Below are 17513 nucleotides of genomic sequence, written 5' to 3'. Positions count from 1 at the left end.
GTAGGTAAGAGGGAGCCAGAGGGGGCTTAGGATTTCAGAGCATTTGTCTTTTGAGGGGGGTTCAGGATTTCTTCCTGTAATTGCGTACAGAGCTTGGGGGCGTTTTTCTTGGGAAGGGGTCTTTAATGTTTATCAAATCTTTTACCCTATCACAGATGGGAACCACTGTAGTGGGTGTGCACTAGAGCTCTGCCTCGGGTACCTGCTCTCCTGGTCAGCATCCTCATCCCACCCATCAAGTTGAGACCACAGATGACCCAGGGTGGACAGATGGGGCAGGTCTGGTGTTCCTGGAACCCCAGGAAGCTGGACCTGGCTGCTCAAGTCCAGGCCCTGCTCCTGTGGATTCTGCCTCCATTGTTATGTCTTCTTGCAAGTCCTCACATGGCACCTGTGGCCCTGGGCCTCAGTGAGCCCTGGAGAGGCCACAGGGACATGTGGACAGAAGATTGGCCACCTCCCAGATCTAGAGGACCCTTTCATTCAGCCCTGCAGGTCCTTGTGATCTCAGTGCTCCCAATAGGGGTCTTCCCAAGTGGCACTAGTGGTAAAGAACCTGCCTGCCAATGCAGGAGACATGAGAGATGCAGGTTAGATCCCTGGGTTGGGAAGATCCCCTGGAGAAGGGAATGGCAGCCCACTCCAGTATTCTTGCCTGGAGAATCCCATGGACAGGGGACTCAGGCAGGCTACAGTCCATGGGGTTTCAAAAAGTCAGACATGACTGAAGTGACTTAACATGCACTGGGGGTCAGGTTTGAGAAATTTCTATTGGCTCTCATAAGTCTTACCCTCCTCACTGCCTTAAGGGACCCTGTGGCCTCTGAGTGGCTGTCTGAGGATGACCAAGGTTGTGTGGTTCTCTCACTGTGCCCAGGTAACATCTGGCATCCCCTCTCTGTTCCCATCCATGAAAATGATTTTGGAGGATTGCCTGGTAAATGCCTCCAATGAGAACTGTGGTGCGAGTGCAGTGTGCCATTTGATACAGAAATTCAGAAGGTACTCACTGCTAGCTGGTGGGATAGGATGTCAAGCAAAGTGTAGTCAGAACGGAGGCTCCAGGGGCCAACACTGCAAGATCAGCACTCTGCCCTCTGCCTGTTGTATATACTAGCGTGCATGTGACTCACTTGCTACGAATGACGTGCTGAGTTCTATTCTTTCTCCCCCTGTAGAGAGAAGACACGGTTCAATGTGTAGACCTTCTCCATCTCCGGCGTCTCCACCCTCCAATTCCAGGACATCACTAGTACAGGTGAAAACCAAAACCTGTCTTAGCGGCCATAACTCTGCCAGCAGCTCCTCAAAGCCATTCAAAACGCCCAAAGACAATCTACTTACCTCCAGCAGCAAACAGCACACAATCTTTTCAGCGAAGGGATCAAGGGACAAACCATGGTGAGTGTCGGGTGGGTGCTGGCGGCTGGCTGACTGTTCTCGCTGCTTGTCCCTGTAACCACAGGAAGCAGTACTTACCCATTGTCTTTGTTTCTGGGCATCGCGTCCAGGAATTTGGGGAAGTGGGGAGAGAAGGGACAGAAAGCCATCGTGATGGGATAAGAAACCTAAACACTGGAGAGAACCGGGAACTTTAAAGGACCTTCTGCTTGACAGGGGGGTTTTTTCCACTCCTGAGAGCTGAGGCAAGTTGTGTCTAAGAAGAAAGTAAACAGAGAAATACTCCTCAGTTATATGGTCACCTCTCAATTTTCTGTCCCAGTGAAGAGAAGTGTTGGTATAAATAATCGAAACCACAGACAGTCCGCCCAGCGGGGAGTGAGGCCATGGCCCTGCCCAGGGTCCTGGAAGGCAGGCCCCCCCACAGAGCCCCCATCACAAGCAGCCTGGTCTCCGCTCCGTGAAGTAACTGCCAACAGAGGCAGGTAATTGGGGGCTGACCACAGAAGAAAGAGAGGAAATCCAAAGAGAATGTCGCCGCTTTGATGGGGTGGGAGGGGGCTGGCTGCAGGTGACTATGAAAAATCAGAGACTTTTAATTCACTTTTTTTTAATCTCCATCTTTACGGAAAGTCAGTAAAGGTTACCTATGGAATGGACAGATAGGAAACCAAACAGAAAACAAGGACAGGAAGCAGAGGATGAGTATCTTCAAATGCCAAGAGCCCTTAGGGACCAGCTTAGTACAGAGCCTCCAGCCTTATCTTGCTGGCCTTGTGAAGGCAGACGAGGGATAAGTATGGAGATTGTTCATCTGTATATTTAAAGAGGAAAAAGTCTTCTGTTAATTCATGCTAGTTAATTACACTTACGTTCATCGCTGGGAAGCTGTGGACTAAAGTCATCATCAATTGGTTTGTCACTGCACGTGGGAAATTATGATGACTTTGTAAAGAGCTAATTGTGCCAGATCAACTTAGGAGCCTCTCACGACAGATAGGAAGGGTTCAGACGTGGCTGTCAAGAAGGGGAGTCACCTGTCGTGCAGCCGGGGTTCACGGCCAGGCTTTGCTGTCTTCTGAGTGTTAGGATCTCCATGCTGTAGGACGTGACTGTCACTGGTTAGGGAAGACATAGCCTATGAGTCGGAGAAGGCAATGGCTCCCCACTCCAGTGCTCTTGCCTGGAAAATCCCACGGATGGAGGAGCCTGGTAGGCTGCAGTCCGTGGGGTCGCTAAGAGTCGGACACGACTGAGCGACTTCACTTTCACTTTTCACCTTCATGCATTGGAGAAGGAAATGGCAGCCCACTCCAGTGCTCTTGCCTGGAGAATCCCAGGGACGGGGGAGCCTGGTGGGCTGACGTCTATGGGGTCGCACAGAGTCGGACACGACTGAAGTGACTTAGCAGCAGCAGCAGCCTATGAGTGATACTGGTGGCCTCTGGGCCTGCCTCCTGGTCGTGTGAGCGTCCCTCTTTTGGTGACCTCGGAGAGCACCTGAAAGGTTGTTTGCCAAGGCATCATCTGGTGTCCTGATGTAAGTGCTTCCTGAATCAGATCTCAGTTGGTGACCTTGGGCAAGTGGCTCGATCTTGGTGCACCTCAGTTCTCCTCATGTGTAAATGAGGAATGCTGTTAATGATATCTCTGCCCCATGGGATTTTGTCTATCCCCGTGAGGCTGGCTTCCCTTGTGGCTCAGCTGGTAAAGAATCCACCTGCAATCCGGGAGACCTGGGATCGATCCCTGGGGTGGGAAGATCCCCTGGAGAGGGGAGATCTCCAGTATTTTCACCTGGAGAATTCCATGGACTGTGTAGTCCATGGGGTCGCAAAGAGTCGGACACGATTAAGTGACTTTCACTTTCATGAGGATGTAGTAATCTAAGTTTTTTAAAAGCAGCAAGTGTGATGTCTGGAGCAGGGCACACATTCAATAAATATTTGATGATCATGTTATCATTATCACTGTGTCACATGTGCCAAAGGACAGAACTCCTATAACTCCTCAACCAGGTTGAGAAGCAAAATCTCCTGGCAAAAGTAGAGAAATGGTTCTTCAAACTCAGACTGAAGTTGAAAATGGAAAAAGATAGGCTTTGATTCAGAGTCTAGAAATGAGCTCTAGAGCAACAAATGAGGGAAACTGGTACAAGGCTCCTGGGAGTAAGTTGGGAGGAGACTTGGGGGTCACAGATCCCAGCGTGAATGCTGTATATGATAAATATGGTCCCGAAGGGCGAGACACAGCACCAAGATTCCTCCTAGGAAACAAGGCTTCAGGGGGACCACTGGGGTTAGATCAACCACCATGTTTGGGTCACACCAACTAGCCTGCACTTCCTAAGCCCTGCTCTGGGCAAGGCCCCTTCAGCTAGAGACAGAAAGTGGTTTTGAGAGAATCTGAAAATACTAGACAGGGTCCAAAGAAAGGCAGTTAAAAGGATTGCAAGGAGAGAAATAGCCATTCTGAGAGAAGGACTCCAAAAAGTACAGCACTGACCTTGTGTGAAGAGCAGAAAGGTCCTGGGTGACCTACCTGACTGCAAGTAGGTGGATATTCTAGACAGATCAAGGGATGCAGGACCAGTGAGGCTGAGCATTGATTGCAGCAGCCTCCTGACTGCTCTCATCTCTGGTCAGTCCGTCCCCTGCCCACCATCGCCAGCGAGGTGTATCGGAGGGCTGGGAATAGTTGATTTGGCGGCTTCCAGGACCTACCTCAGTTCAGGAAGGCTTTCCTAGAGGGCTGTGTGGAAGAAGCACTGGCCAACAGACAGGAAAAGCCAGTTTACGTCCCAGCTTGGCCACTCACATTCTGCATGACCCTGAACAAGTACTTAACTTCTCTAAGTCTTATTTTCAAGCCTGAATATTTTGTCATTTTTAATTCACAGTCCTCAAAACTTCTCCAAGTTTCTTAATTGTCTACTGAGTTTGAGTTAGAATCTTAGCCCATTGTATACCGTAGATCCCATTCCAGTGGGTGCCTGAAGTGGGGAGAAAGCAGAGGCAGGGCTGAGTCCTCCTCTAAAAGCCAAACACCTACATCTAGAAGGAGGTTTATCTATAAACACCCTCTACAAACTGGCTGCAAACCCCTTAATCCAATCGTGATCATTCGATGCTATCCCCTTACTCTAGCTTCCCCACCATGTCTTCCCTTGGTCCCTTTACCTAAAGCATCCATCCATCTTTATTCAATTTAACATTTAATGAGCACCTACTGTAACACTATGTCCCAGCTCTGGAACAGTCCCTAAGGATGTACAGGGCTTGTCACCTGTGGCAGCCCTGGGCCAGAGAGCACAATTGGCTAATACCATCATCCCTTACTCACTTCCTCAGCCTGACATCTAGTGCAGTGCACAACCTGCGCAACTGTACACTGTGCCTCGGTGATGCAAAATTAAATAAGACACACTGCCCTAGGAAGTCTGTAAAAGGAAACATGAGCCAACGCAGAGTACGGTGTGATAGGAGCTAAGACTTTGGTGGCTCAGAAGAAGGGCACCTAACCCAGGCCGAGGACTCAGAAAAGGTTTTTCAGAAGAGGCCACACTTGAGCTGAATTTGAAGGATAAATAGGAATTAAACTAGACAAAGAAAACTGGACTAGAATGATAAATCTTATATTGATATAGATATGTATATAAATGTACACACACATACATATATAAATCTAATAATATATTTTTAACCACAATTTTTTTAATCCTTTTTTTTAAAGAAAATGGGGATGGTGTCCTAGGCAAAGGAAACAGAATATACAGAAGTACTTGCTTGTCAGGAGAGGCAGGTGATGAAACTGAATAGGTGAATGGTGGGCCAGATTATAAAATTCCTCTGTATGAGCTAAATTCGGGAATTTGGACTTCACCCTGAAAGCTGCATGGAGCTGTGAGAGGAGTGGTTTTAAGGTGTTGTAAGATCCCCATGGCAGCAGTATGAAGGTGGCTTGAGGGGCCACTCGGGAAGTAGCACAACAGTGAAAATGCTTTCATGTGACCCAGGTGGGGCGTGATGACAGCCTGGACCCAGACGGCAGTGGTGGGCGGGTGCGGAAGGGACCAGCTGGGAGACACTGAGAGCCCCTTGGGACTTTGGGGCTGGTTGTGTTAGGGCTTGTAGTACAAAGGAAGAGTTCAGGGTAATGTTCCTGGCTTGAATAGCTGAGTGACTGGTCCTGCCACTTCCTTTACAGAGAGGACCAGAGTCTGGGGTGGGGAGGAAAGGAGGAGTTCAGCTGGGGAGTCAGTGAGTTTGAAGTATCTGAGAAACATCTGTGTGGAGATGTCTGCTGGGTATTGAGTGTCTGGAACCAGAGATCGGGAAAGAAGCCTGAGCTGGGAATGGGGATTTGAGAGTTGTCAGCGTAGACGTGGGCATTGAAGCAGTGATACAGATGGGATTTCCCTAGCAGATATGGAGCTTGAGAAGAGCAGGGGCCAGGGACAGGGCCCACGAGAATGGGGGCTGGGGGTGGCGGGGTCCCTTCTCTCCTGGCTCAACCCTCACTGCTCTTCACTGCCTATCCCGGGGACCACCTTCTTCTCAAAGCCTTTCTCTCTCATTCTCTTCCTTGTTACCAGCCACCTGATGTACTGGCATCTCCTTTTAATCCCCGCCACACTTCATTTTTGCCTTACCCATGCCTCTGTGATGTTGTAGATGAGACCTCTGTATTCCTTCTGCTCTGTGGTAATTGCAGGGCCTTTTACACAGCAGCTTCTCACACTCAGCAAACGCAATACCCTTGTCAGTAAATATTTGTTGAACTGAATGAAATGGATCTGACCATTGGAAAGGATCATAAGATTTCCATTCCTGGAGACAGTTAACCCTTTATCTAGAATTGTCTAGACTGGCACTATCCAATCATGTATCAAGTGTACCACACATGCAATTTGAAATTTTCTAGTAACCATGCTGAAAAAAGTGATAAGAAATTAGTGAAATTAATTTTGAGCAATGTTTTATTAAACCTAATATAACCATAGTATTATCAACATACAATCAATGAGAGAGTTATTTTCTTTTTCCAAAATCTTCAAAACCCTGTGTGTGTTTTACACTTAGAGCATATCTCAATTTGTACACTGAAATTTCATTGGAAATACTTGCTCCATATTTAGATTGCATTTTAATAGATAGTGATTATAAAATAGTTTTGTGTACCCAAGTTGTTCCAAAATTTAATTAAAACATTTTCTAATAACTGAATCAAGTACCTATTTTTAAATTGTGAATTAAAGTGAAATAAAAGTTAACGTCAGATCCTCAGCCACATCTTAAGCCCCTCCCCTGTAGTTCATCTTTAGTGCTCTATCGGATAGCACAGACCTGGACACCTGGGCCAGGTGACCCTGGGTGGGTCCCTCTGGTTCTTTGATTTACAGGTGTGTGAAGGTGACTCCTCAGATCTCTTTAATGTTATGCTTCCTGACAGGAGTTGCTAAATTCCCAGATGGAAGGAACCCTCCTGCTTTCTCATATTCACCTGCTGCTCCTGGGGGTGCCATGGGAGCAGAGCCGGAGGACCCAGTTTGGTCATGCAGAGAATCCCCTGCCCGAGCTCTGTTCCCTGCTTCCAGGAACTCTGCATCCAAAGGCCAAAGTGTAAGCTGTGCCTGCAGGTGGGGGCCGTGGCTTTTAGATGAGGTTAACAGCAGGTTAGAGATGCCCTTTTCCAAGTAGCTCAAATTCACTTGTCTGGCCATACAACACCGCTCCTAAGTTCCGGCCCACCTCCTGCCATCTCACATAAGGTTAAATGGTCCATGGGCTTGTTGTTTTCTCCCTTCTGTGCCACAGAAGGCACAGAACCTCTGGAGAGGTTAAAAAGCAACTGCATTAGAAGAGTGGAGGACACGGGGCATCCCTGAGCTATCAGCTTTGTCCCCTCCACTGGCAGCACCCAGGCTCTCAGAGCCCCTCTCCCCTAGTTCACCAGTGGGAACCACCCCTGGGGAAGCCAGAGGCCAGAGAATACCCTGCCTGACGTCCACAGAGCTCATAAAGGTGGAGGAAAGTGAGTAGAAGGGTTTTGTCCCCAGGTGGAAGTTAAGAGGGAATTCTGACCAGTTGGCTCTTCACTTATGTCTGTGTTCTGCCAGGGGACCAGCTTCTTGTGTCTGACTTTTCCACCTGCTGCCGCTTCAGCCTCCCTGGTCCAGCTTGATGGGCCGATGGGGGAGCTCAAATTTGCAAAGCCACTGATGTGGGTGGGAGCAGGGAGGAGGTTTTCCTCCCCTGCATGGCTTGTTGCCTTCTCTTTGGGCCTTATCAACCCACTCGTGTGTGCTGAATGCTAAATGTGCTCAGCTATTAAAAATGCAGGAGATGAGCCTGCTGCTCCAGAAGGAAAATGAGCCAGAGCAAAAGAAAAATCAGCAGACTCTCGGTTTCCCTGCATGTGCCTGGCAGCGGGTGGGGGAGGGCCCCCCTCCTCAAGGAGGCAGGGCTCCTGTGGGTGCTTAGGGTGGGAGGCGTGTCCTCCTGGGCAGTGAGGGCTGGGGGCTGGCAGCGCTGTGGAAGCTCTGTGGAGCAGGAAGTGATAACTGAGAGGCTCTGCCAGGCGCCCTGGGAGAAAGCCGGCTGGCTTTTTGCTCTTGCTTGGCATTGGTGTGAACTGGGGGCAAGACCATAGCTCAGTATTGATAGCTCCCACAGGACGTAGGGAGTCATCTCAGGATTTGGCTGAGGCTGGAGAATTCTAGAGACTCCAAGGACTGCAGACCCTCCAGGTGACCTGACTCCTGTGATCACCCCAGATCCCGCAGCCTGATTCTTGCAGTGGCCCTGCCCTGCTCAGAACTCTTCAATGGCTCTCGGGTGTTTGACCGCAGAAGTTGAACCCCTTTGGAGGTGGATATATGATCTGGCATTTCCCCACTTGTCTAACTGCTACTGCCAGTGTTCTAACCCCTTCATATTCCAGGTGTCCTGATCTCACTGAAGCCCCTCAGCATGCCTCCGTGTGTTGGCGTGTGCTGTTTCGTCTAACAGCAGCAGCCTCCTTGCCTGTCACTTTTTGTTGTTGTTCAGTTGCTAAGTCGTGTCGGACTCTTTGGAACCCCATGGACTGCAGCACACCAGGCTTCCCTGTCCTTCACCCTCTCCCAGAGTTTGCTCAAACTCATGTCTGTTAAGTCTGTGATGCCTGTCCCTGCATATGCTTAAAATCTCTGCATGAGTATTGCTTCCTCCATGAAGCCTTCCCGGACTTTTTATACAGAATGAGATGCTCCTTCTTCTAAGCTCTCATTAACACTCAAGATGCCAGTATAAGAGCTACCATCATACATGGTACATTGCATCTTTAGCCTCCTTTGCCTACTGCTGCATCCCCGTTTTTTATCATGGAATCTGGCATCCAGCAGATGTTTCATAAACGAATATATGATGAGTGAATGAACAACTGAAGGAACCTGTGAAACTAGAACCGCTCCTTTGCCTTCTTTCTCCTCGCAGAGATTTTTCTGCTGCTAAAGGAAACAGCAGGTATAAATAATGATCTTTTGAGTTCTTGAGGAGAAATCAGGGTGCCATGTGCCACTGTGGAATTCTTTTTCCCTGTTACAATTATTAGAGTTAGGAATGGAGAACTAGCTCCTGAGTGATAAAAAAGGAAAAATCCTCTGTGCTCTGGCAAGAAGGGAAAGGTAATTTGTTTTAAGTTAGAGGCAACAATGACAGTCATACCACCACACAACCCCTGCATGTCATGTCCCAGGATGTTATAAAGAACACCCTGATCAGAAGGGAAGTGAAGAGGTGGCATGGTGTTCCACAGAAGTCCCTCCCTGGACTCCTGCTTACAGAGTCAGACCCTCGCACAAGAGATAGGTTGGGGGGACATCCGGAGACCAGTTTGCGCCCCTAGTGGTGCAGGCGTGGGTGTCAAGCAAGGAGTGAGGCAGAGGAGGAGGGGCAGAAAGCAGGAGGCCTGGAAAGCAGATGGAGGCTTCCGTGATGAGCCGCAGAGGAAGAGTAGAAGGAGAAGGGGCAGGTGGGTACGAGGGTGAAGGAGGGCCAGGTTAGAAGACGCAGGCGTCCAGAGGGCGTAAGATCTCTTTCAGGACAGGGAGGCATCTGAAAGTTAACCATCTAAGTGCTGCCTGTTCCCTCAGTTTCAGAAGAACAATGGACAGCTCCTTGGATGTAAACTCAACTTCTCTTGTCGAGTTATAGAAGTGCTCAAAATTAGGGGCTAGATGGGATTTCCCTGGCAATCCAGTGGTTAAGACTTGGTACTTTCACTGCAGGGGATGAGGGTTCGCTCCTTAGGGAACTAAGATCCTGCATGCCATGCAGTGTGGCCAAAAATAAATGAATAAGTGTTGATAGGGATTAGAATCTAAGGAGGAAAATATACTCTAGGACAACTGGGAGGGGAAAGAAATGATATGTTGGGGCGGGGGGAGAGAGTCTGAGCCAAGAAGGTTAGTAACCATGGTCCTTTGTATCTGCGGAGGACATTGTCAGTTTTAGATGCCTTCCTAGGCATTCGTGCCTTTGTGCTACTCCTTTTTGAGCCTCAAGGCTGCTCGGTGATGATATGAGGAAACAGAAGTCCAAGGTGATGAAGAGTTGGGCCTGAGGTGACACACACAGAGCTGGACAGGGGTGGAGCTGGAGCTATGGTAAAGAGCCCTGCCCTCAGAGCACCCTGAAGTCAAGCCCCCTTGCCACCCTTCACTTTGCTGAATTAGTGTCCTGGGCCATCCTTTCTAAGCCTTAGGTTCCTCATCTATAAATTGTGGGTGAGGAGGAAACGTGACCTCCCATGTGTGGGCACAGCCTACCACCCAGCACCTAGCAGTGCTCAGTGTGTGCGTGGCAAGTGTGAATGAGGCGCTGTGTGTGAGGGATGCGGGGAGGTCAACAACCCCCCCGACCTTTGTCATCTCAGTGACTCCTCTACCAAGAATAGAAACAGCTGGAGGCTGGTCCTTTCCTGAAGCATTTGTACTAATGTAGAGCTGGTCCGCTTTGTATTATATGATTTAACTTTCATTGCAAGGATTGGCTCATTCATCAAACACTGATTGGGCCAAGTGCTAAATAGTGTATATATCTCTGGAATAACTCTGGAGTGATGGATACATTTGGTCCATGTCCCTGTCCTCAGGTAGCTGCTCATGGTCTCGCCAGGTCCCAGAGTCATAGAACGAAAACCTTGCTCTTTGATGTGTTAAGTGTGGCAGAAGCACCAAGGAAGGCAAAGCCAGCCCTGAGAGAAGAGAGGACACATCAACCAGATGAAGGCAGATGGGGGCATGTTCACCCTGAGGAGGAAGGCAGGCACAGCAGCAGAAGGAACCGCCCACCCACCAAAGGCCCAGAGCCAGGCAGACACACACAGTGTTCAAGAAGCGAGAGTTCCTGGAGGCTGTGGGAGAAGGTGCCAAGGGCGGGAGCCGTGTGGGGCCAGCTGTGAGGGTGGACTTGGTCTGCTGGGCAATGGGAAGCCTGCAAAGCCCTCTAAGCAGCAGGTTAGCAGGGTCAGATTTGCATTGGTGGAGACGACTTGAGCACAGAGAGAGGCTAGATGGAAGGTCTGATGATAGGATTTTGATCCGGGTTCTGGCAAGCAGTGAGGACAGTGATGACAGGGCTTGAAGTAACGCAGAAAGGAGATGTTGATAGCGTATAATTTTTTAAAAACACAAAAGGGCAAAGCATCTCCTGAGTTTGCTATAGATAAGTGTGAAGACTCAACTCTTGAAGGTTTAAACAAAATGTGCTTGGCGTTCTGGATGGAGCTGGTTTGGTGTGGGACTGCTTGCCCACTGCTGGATTCCAACACGGAGAAGGAGGAATAGGAAAGATGCTTCCTGGGGAAGTGCCCCTGTGAAGGAAGCTGGGAGCAGATCCTGGAGCGCTGACGGTAGCCAAGGATGCTATGCTCAGAACAAGCTTCCTGAAAGCAAAGGCTGAGCCCTGGTCCCTGTTCCCCTTCTTCCCTGGCAAGGGCACGGAAGATGTTCTTTGAAAGTCCTATCTTTCTGAGTCAGTGTTGGCCCCAGGGCTTGAGACAGGCCGTGAACGTGGTGGTGTGCTGTCTGTGGAAGGCCAGGCAGGGGCAGGCTGGATGGCTGTTAGCTCCAGCAGCGGGAGCTGGTGACCTCTGGCGGCTGCAGGCAGAAGTGCGCCTACTGGCCACTCCTGAGCAAAACCTGGACACTCTGGGGGCTCCATTCTGCCCTGCAGTAGTGCTCCCTCCAGAATCTGCTTGATTCCTGATCTCTTCCATCTCAGATCCTTCCCTTTGGCCCTTGATACTGTTCATGCCTTGCTGTGAATTTCACTAGGTACTCATTTTCACTGTAAGGCTTCTCATTCTCATTTGTAGAAGGAAAGGCAGTGAGCAGGTATGGTTGTTTGATCTGGGCTTGTCTTAAATTTCTCTGGGACTTATCACCCGAGGCAGCACCCCTGAAGGCAGGCCGTTCTCCAGTGCACTTCTGAGACAGCCTGTCCAGCTTTGTGTACCCTACCATGCCAGGACAACTGTTTTCCCTTCGTTACCTTCCTCTCTCCTCTGATGGCTGATTTTTCCCATGGTTTTGGAGCATCACGACTCCCCAGGAATGTCAGCGCATTAAGTGCCCATTGATCTCTCATTGGGTCCAGAGACTACCTCCTGAGCTCCTTGCCTTGGGAACCCCTGCTTAACAGGAGTGCCAGAGACACTAAGAGAGGCTGATGCTGGGACTTCTTGCTTCTAGGGAACCTGGAGCAGCCTAGAAGGGAGCACATGCAGTTCTTCCAGAGGAAGAAATCTTAGGGCCATCACAGAGGCCCCATTGCCTCACACACTTCAGGGTTGCCGAAGACAACATGTTCATATGCGAGGAGACTGGAGTGCCTCTCACTCTTATAGACTATGTATCCATGTGGGAACTTTTACCACTAGTCCAGGCTTGGGCAATGCCTAGGAGACCGAGACAGAGAAGCAGGTGGGATTGCAAAGCAGGGCCGAGGGCTCCTGGAGAGGGATCAAGTCTGCGAAGGCTTCTTACTCAACTCTGTCTCTTCCCTTTGCCACCCCAGGAAGTGGTCCTCCACTCTGGGTGAATATGGAGGGCCAGTTGCTCCCACTCAACTTCTTTTCCTGCCTTCTCCTCCTCCTCATCCACCCCCTCCCTCCATTGTGGGACCAGAAGACTCAAGAGGACAAAAAGTTCTGACAGTGACAAAGACTTGCACACGGACATATACCCAAGAAGCATCAGGGTCCGCGGGGGTGGTGTCTCTCCTTCTTGTTTTAGCCACAGTTTATTGAGGGTCAACTAGGTGCCCAGGGACTAGGCTAAGCACTTTATATATTATTTCAGTTAATCACTTCAGATATCTATCATGACCTTCATTTTACTGATAAGGAAACTGAGGCCTGAGTAGTGAAGTTTTGAGATGAACCAGGCAGGGAAGCCTCATATGCCTGACTGGGCATTGCCCTCGAGGATGTCCCAATGAGGAGGCAAGGAGGCGCAAAAGCCAGCTTCCCAGGCCGGCTACCCTTCTTCTAATGCCCACAGAATTCAGATGGCTTTCCTACCAGAATGCATCTAGCAATAGAAAAGGCAGGATTCAGATCTAGGTTTGTCTGATTTCAAAGCCTGTGTTCCTAACCATTATTGTAAACGCTCTTGCAACACCCTCCGCCTTCTGTGACTTTATTAGAATGGTGATAAGGCACAGACGCCCAGTTCAGCCCTACTTGTCCTCCCTGATTTGATCTCACTTGCCTCTGGCCACATTTACAATTTGTCAAAGTCAACTTGTTCATTTCTCCCCACCTCCTAAGGGAAAATCCCGCATCATTCTTCCCAATGACTAATCTCCTCTGCCCTCAACTGATGGACAGGGTCTCGGTCCATCACCCAAGTCACTGATGAAGACGGTTTAATCTTCTTGGTGAGCAATAGGTGCCTCTGAGTTCCACTAGCTACTGCTCTGGGCCAGCACAAAATCTTACTCACCAATCTTTTTTCACCTCGGCTGCTAGGGTCCCTCATCCCCAACAGCTGTGTGGTCTGACCACATTTTTCCAGCTTACGGAGGGTGTGTTATGTGGGAGGGCCTCCAAAACTGCAGAGGCCAGGAGAGATTATGCCCAGTGCTTCCTCTCTGCCCACCAGGCCTTGACACTCAGCCACAAAATAATATTAGATTAAACTGGTAGATTTCCTTATTTCCTGTGCTCTGTGGTTGACTACCGTGTTTTCTTTTTTGCTTAAGATATTTACAAATTGGCTTTCTGAAAGTTCCCAGTCTTTTTCCAGATTGAAAAAAAAATACTATGTATTCATGCGCCAGGGTTTATGTAGCTCCTCCTGTGTCTGTTATACCAAGGCAGGACTTTATAGCTCTGTTATTTAGGCTGATTCTTAGTGATTGCCTGACTTGCAGACTTCAAGAATGTCCCACCTATTTCTTCAATTTAAAAAATCTAAATTTGGCATAATGTCCTGATAGCAACCCCCAAAATGCATCCAAGAGAACCAAATAGAATTCCTTCTCTGCAGACCTTTTGAAATAGGGTCAGTTCCGCTTGACTTGGGATGACTTACCTACTCTCCCTACTTGGAAGACAAGAGGATGGGTGAGATGACCCTTTCAAGGATTGGCCAGTAAATCAGAGATCCTCAGAATTCTGCCAGGCCAGAAGCACAGGTTCATGGGTGTTTGTTGAAGGACTTGATGGGAAGAAATCAGACAGCTGAGAACTCTCATCAGACATGTAACCCACAGCACGAATACATATGTCCTCAGACTCCTGCCTGTCAAATTCATCTTTCCCCTGTTCTGCTAAGTGGAGCAGGGCTGGCAATGATTTCTGCAGGCCTAAAGGTCTTCTGAACCATTCTTACAACGCTTATCTGTTGATGATGAAAGGATAAATCATGATTACCAAGAAAGCAGAGCTGGCAGGAGAGCAGCTGGCCCTGTGACACATTGGTGGCCCTTGAAATGGCATGAGAAGATTCTCCACCTCTGTTCTTTTGAAGACATCACTGGGCAGGAAGAGGAATCTACTAAGGGCCAGGAGAACCGTTTTGCTTAAATTCAGGACCCTTCTTGGGCCAGAAAGGTAAATTCAGACAGGCCACGTACCCAGGAAGAAGACACAGGCAGCTGAAGAAGCACTGGTAGAGCCAGCAAGGAAGGTAAGGGAGGACTGTTCTTGACTACGGGATCCCTTCTAGGGAGCTGAGACAGAGATGCGGAGATAACAAGGAGATAAGTGCTCCCAGTAGTAGCAGACACAGCAGGGGGACGAGCTGCAGCCCTGAGCTCCCTGAAAGAGTTCATCCCAAGTGAACAAAATAGGCATTATGAAAGCAGCAGGGAAAGAGCGGGGACTCGTCCTTCCCTTTCAAACATTGCTCCTCAAAGAAAGGACATAGTGAACTGATAAATGCAACTAATTGTGAGACCTGGGGAAGTGTGTAAGTGCACACCTTAAGACTGAAAGGGAAGGAACTTGAGGGGCTTTGGTTAACCTTAGGGAGAGCCAAGCACACAGACTAATAAATTGCTTAGTCAGTCATCTGGGTATTGCCAACCCTCCACCCCACCCAACTCCTAGCATGAAGGTGTCGGAGAGCCTATGATTTGACACAGAAAAGGGAAGAGATGCCCAAACTGTGACAGCAGGGATCAGAATCTTTTGACTTCTCTCCAGATGGAAAAAAAGTGAACCTGTTATTCAGGGTCTGTTGCCTAGGCCTGGAACACTGTTTATTGGCTGGGAGAGGTGATGACAGAGGAGTGAGGGGAGTGAGGAAAAGGGCACTGTCCGAGAAAGGAGAAGAGAGTCCTGAGATGACAGCGCCCAGGCAGTTGCCCTCCTCACACATGCAGGGGTCTGTGTGTATACGAAACAGGACCTGGCGCTCTCTAGAGAGTCTTATGTTAGCCAGGACTGAGAAAAGATGGAAACTCTGGAGTTGGTTTTCAAAATTGTGAGCCCCCATCTTGCAGTCATTTCCCTCTTTGTGCATCCATTTGGGATCTGGGGGCTGTTGCCAATAGGACTAAAAAAGGAGACTGAATGGCTGGACTGATGGCTGCCATTTATGCTGGGATGAGACTGGTGAGGTTAACTCGGAAGGATCTGTACTTCTCTCTCTTTTTGCTCTCTCGTTTCCTCTAAGGATGTATTCGACCCTTCCCATCATCACTGAGCTGACTGCCTCCCAACCTTCTCTTAATTCCCAGCAGAAGTACCATCTCAGCTCAGGCAAGAAGCAGGTTGCCTTGAAGGGGAAGCTCAGAGCCTTTGGGGAAAGAAGGGATAATACAGAGAAAAGGATCAGGGATGGTCCTCAGGCTCTCCTTCTCTCTGTCTATAGCCCTTCTCCGTTAGCTAGCGGACAACCTTAGCGTTCCTATCCGATCAACTCAATCTCCCTTCTCTTTCTGCTGCCAAGTAGCAACTTACATGACTTCAGGGGTATTTACTTAGTGGCTCTGTGCCTTACTGACTCATCTGGTCTTTAGAGCTCTTTGAAACATTCTTGATCAGATTTCCTTCACTAACATCTCCCCATTCCAATCCCAGAGGACCGTGTATCAGCCTTCCCTTCTTTTTACTGATGGGTGTGAGTTTCACATCCTGTCTCTGGGCACTGGGGTTGAAGTCCAGCTGGAGTTCTGGAAGCGCTGGCAGTAGAGGGTGTGAGTGGACCACGTAGTGGAGAAAATCTCAAATTAGGAGATCAGTCACACCCATTTGCCGGCCTGGCACTGTTCCAGTGGCTCGACCTGGTCGTGTGCTCGCGTGGCTGCCTTATGGGGCTCACTGGAGCTAGACGGTGACTTCAGGGAAGAAACACAGACTGTGCTGTGAGCATCTGAGGACCACTTGACTCCTTTTTTATGTTTATTTCAGTTGGTACAGTTGCTCTGGATCATCCTATCCTGATATCATCTCGTTCTGTTAAGCTCATGAGTACTCAGCATGTCACTTAGACCCGTCATGAGACAAGAGTGGATCTGAAACGTGAAGGTCTTAGTTTCCTTTCCTGAACTTACTTGGCTTCACAGGGAAGTATATGGGAGGAGGACACTCATGTGCTAGAGAATCTTCTCACCTGGCTACGAGTCCATGTGTGCATGTCAACACTTGAAGTTTCCCTTTTTTTCTAAAGAAGTAGAAGTCAACAGGTTAGAACGAGGGTGACAAATCAACAAGAGCTTTTTAAGCAGGTTCTTATATTTTTTTATATATTATATTTTTTTTAAATCAGGATATTGGAGGATAAACTACATGAGTTTTATAATTTGTGGGATTTTCTTCCCTAGTTTGTGCATTTAAAATTTTTTAAACTATGGTGAAACACAGATAACAAAATTTCCCATCTTAACAATGTTTAATGTACAGTTCAGGAGTGTTCAGTGTAAAAAGGCTTGCAGAACTGCAAGAACAGCTCCCCTGCAACCACCATTCTACTTTCAATCTCCATGAACTTGAACACTAGGTGCCTTGTACAATTGGAATCATGGAGTAGTAGTCAGGAAGCAACAGTTAGAACTGGACATGGAACAACAGACTGGTTCCAAATAGGAAAAGGAGTACGTCAAAGTTGTATATTGTCACCCTGCTTATTTAACTTATATGCAGACTACATCATGAGGAACACTGGACTGGAAGAAGCACAAGCTGGAATCAAGATTGCCCGGAGAAATATCAATAACCTCAGATATGCAGATGACACCACCCTTATGGCAGAAAATGAAGAGGAACTAAAAAGCCTCTTGAGGAAAGTGAAAGAGGAGAGTGAAAAGGTTGGCTTGAAGCTCAACATTCAGAAAACTAAGATCATGGCATCTGGTCCCATCACTTCATGGGAAATAGATGGGGAAACAGTGGAAACAGTGTCAGACTTTATTTTGAGGGGCTCCAAAATCACTGCGGATGCTGATTGCAGCCTTGAAATTAAAAGACGCTTACTCCTTGGAAGGAAAGTTATGACCAACCTAGATAGTATATTAAAAAGCAGAGACATTACTTTGCCAACCAAGGTCCATCTAGTCAAGGGTGTGGTTTTTCCAGTGGTCATGTGTGGATGTGAGAGTTGGACTGTGAAGAAAGCTGAT

General features: G+C 48.5%; 1 protein-coding gene across 10 annotated transcripts in view; it reads left to right on the top strand.

The window, feature by feature from the left end:
• Positions 1 to 17513, top strand: part of ATXN7L1 (ataxin 7 like 1) — a 272758-nt gene that overhangs the window by 219884 nt on the left and 35361 nt on the right. For all 10 annotated transcript variants that reach the window (XM_088834272.1, XM_055420748.2, XM_055420747.2 and 7 more), the window contains one exon: positions 1179 to 1401. In XM_088834272.1, coding sequence (XP_088690398.1) covers positions 1179 to 1401 — 223 coding nt within the window. The remainder of the gene's footprint in view (positions 1 to 1178; positions 1402 to 17513) is intronic.

The sequence above is a fragment of the Moschus berezovskii genome, chromosome 3, assembly GCF_049115385.1.
Source record: "Moschus berezovskii isolate FMDL1 chromosome 3, NW_MosBer_1.0, whole genome shotgun sequence".
Lineage (NCBI taxonomy): Eukaryota > Metazoa > Chordata > Mammalia > Artiodactyla > Moschidae > Moschus > Moschus berezovskii.
This window is presented reverse-complemented; position numbering and strand designations above follow the sequence as displayed.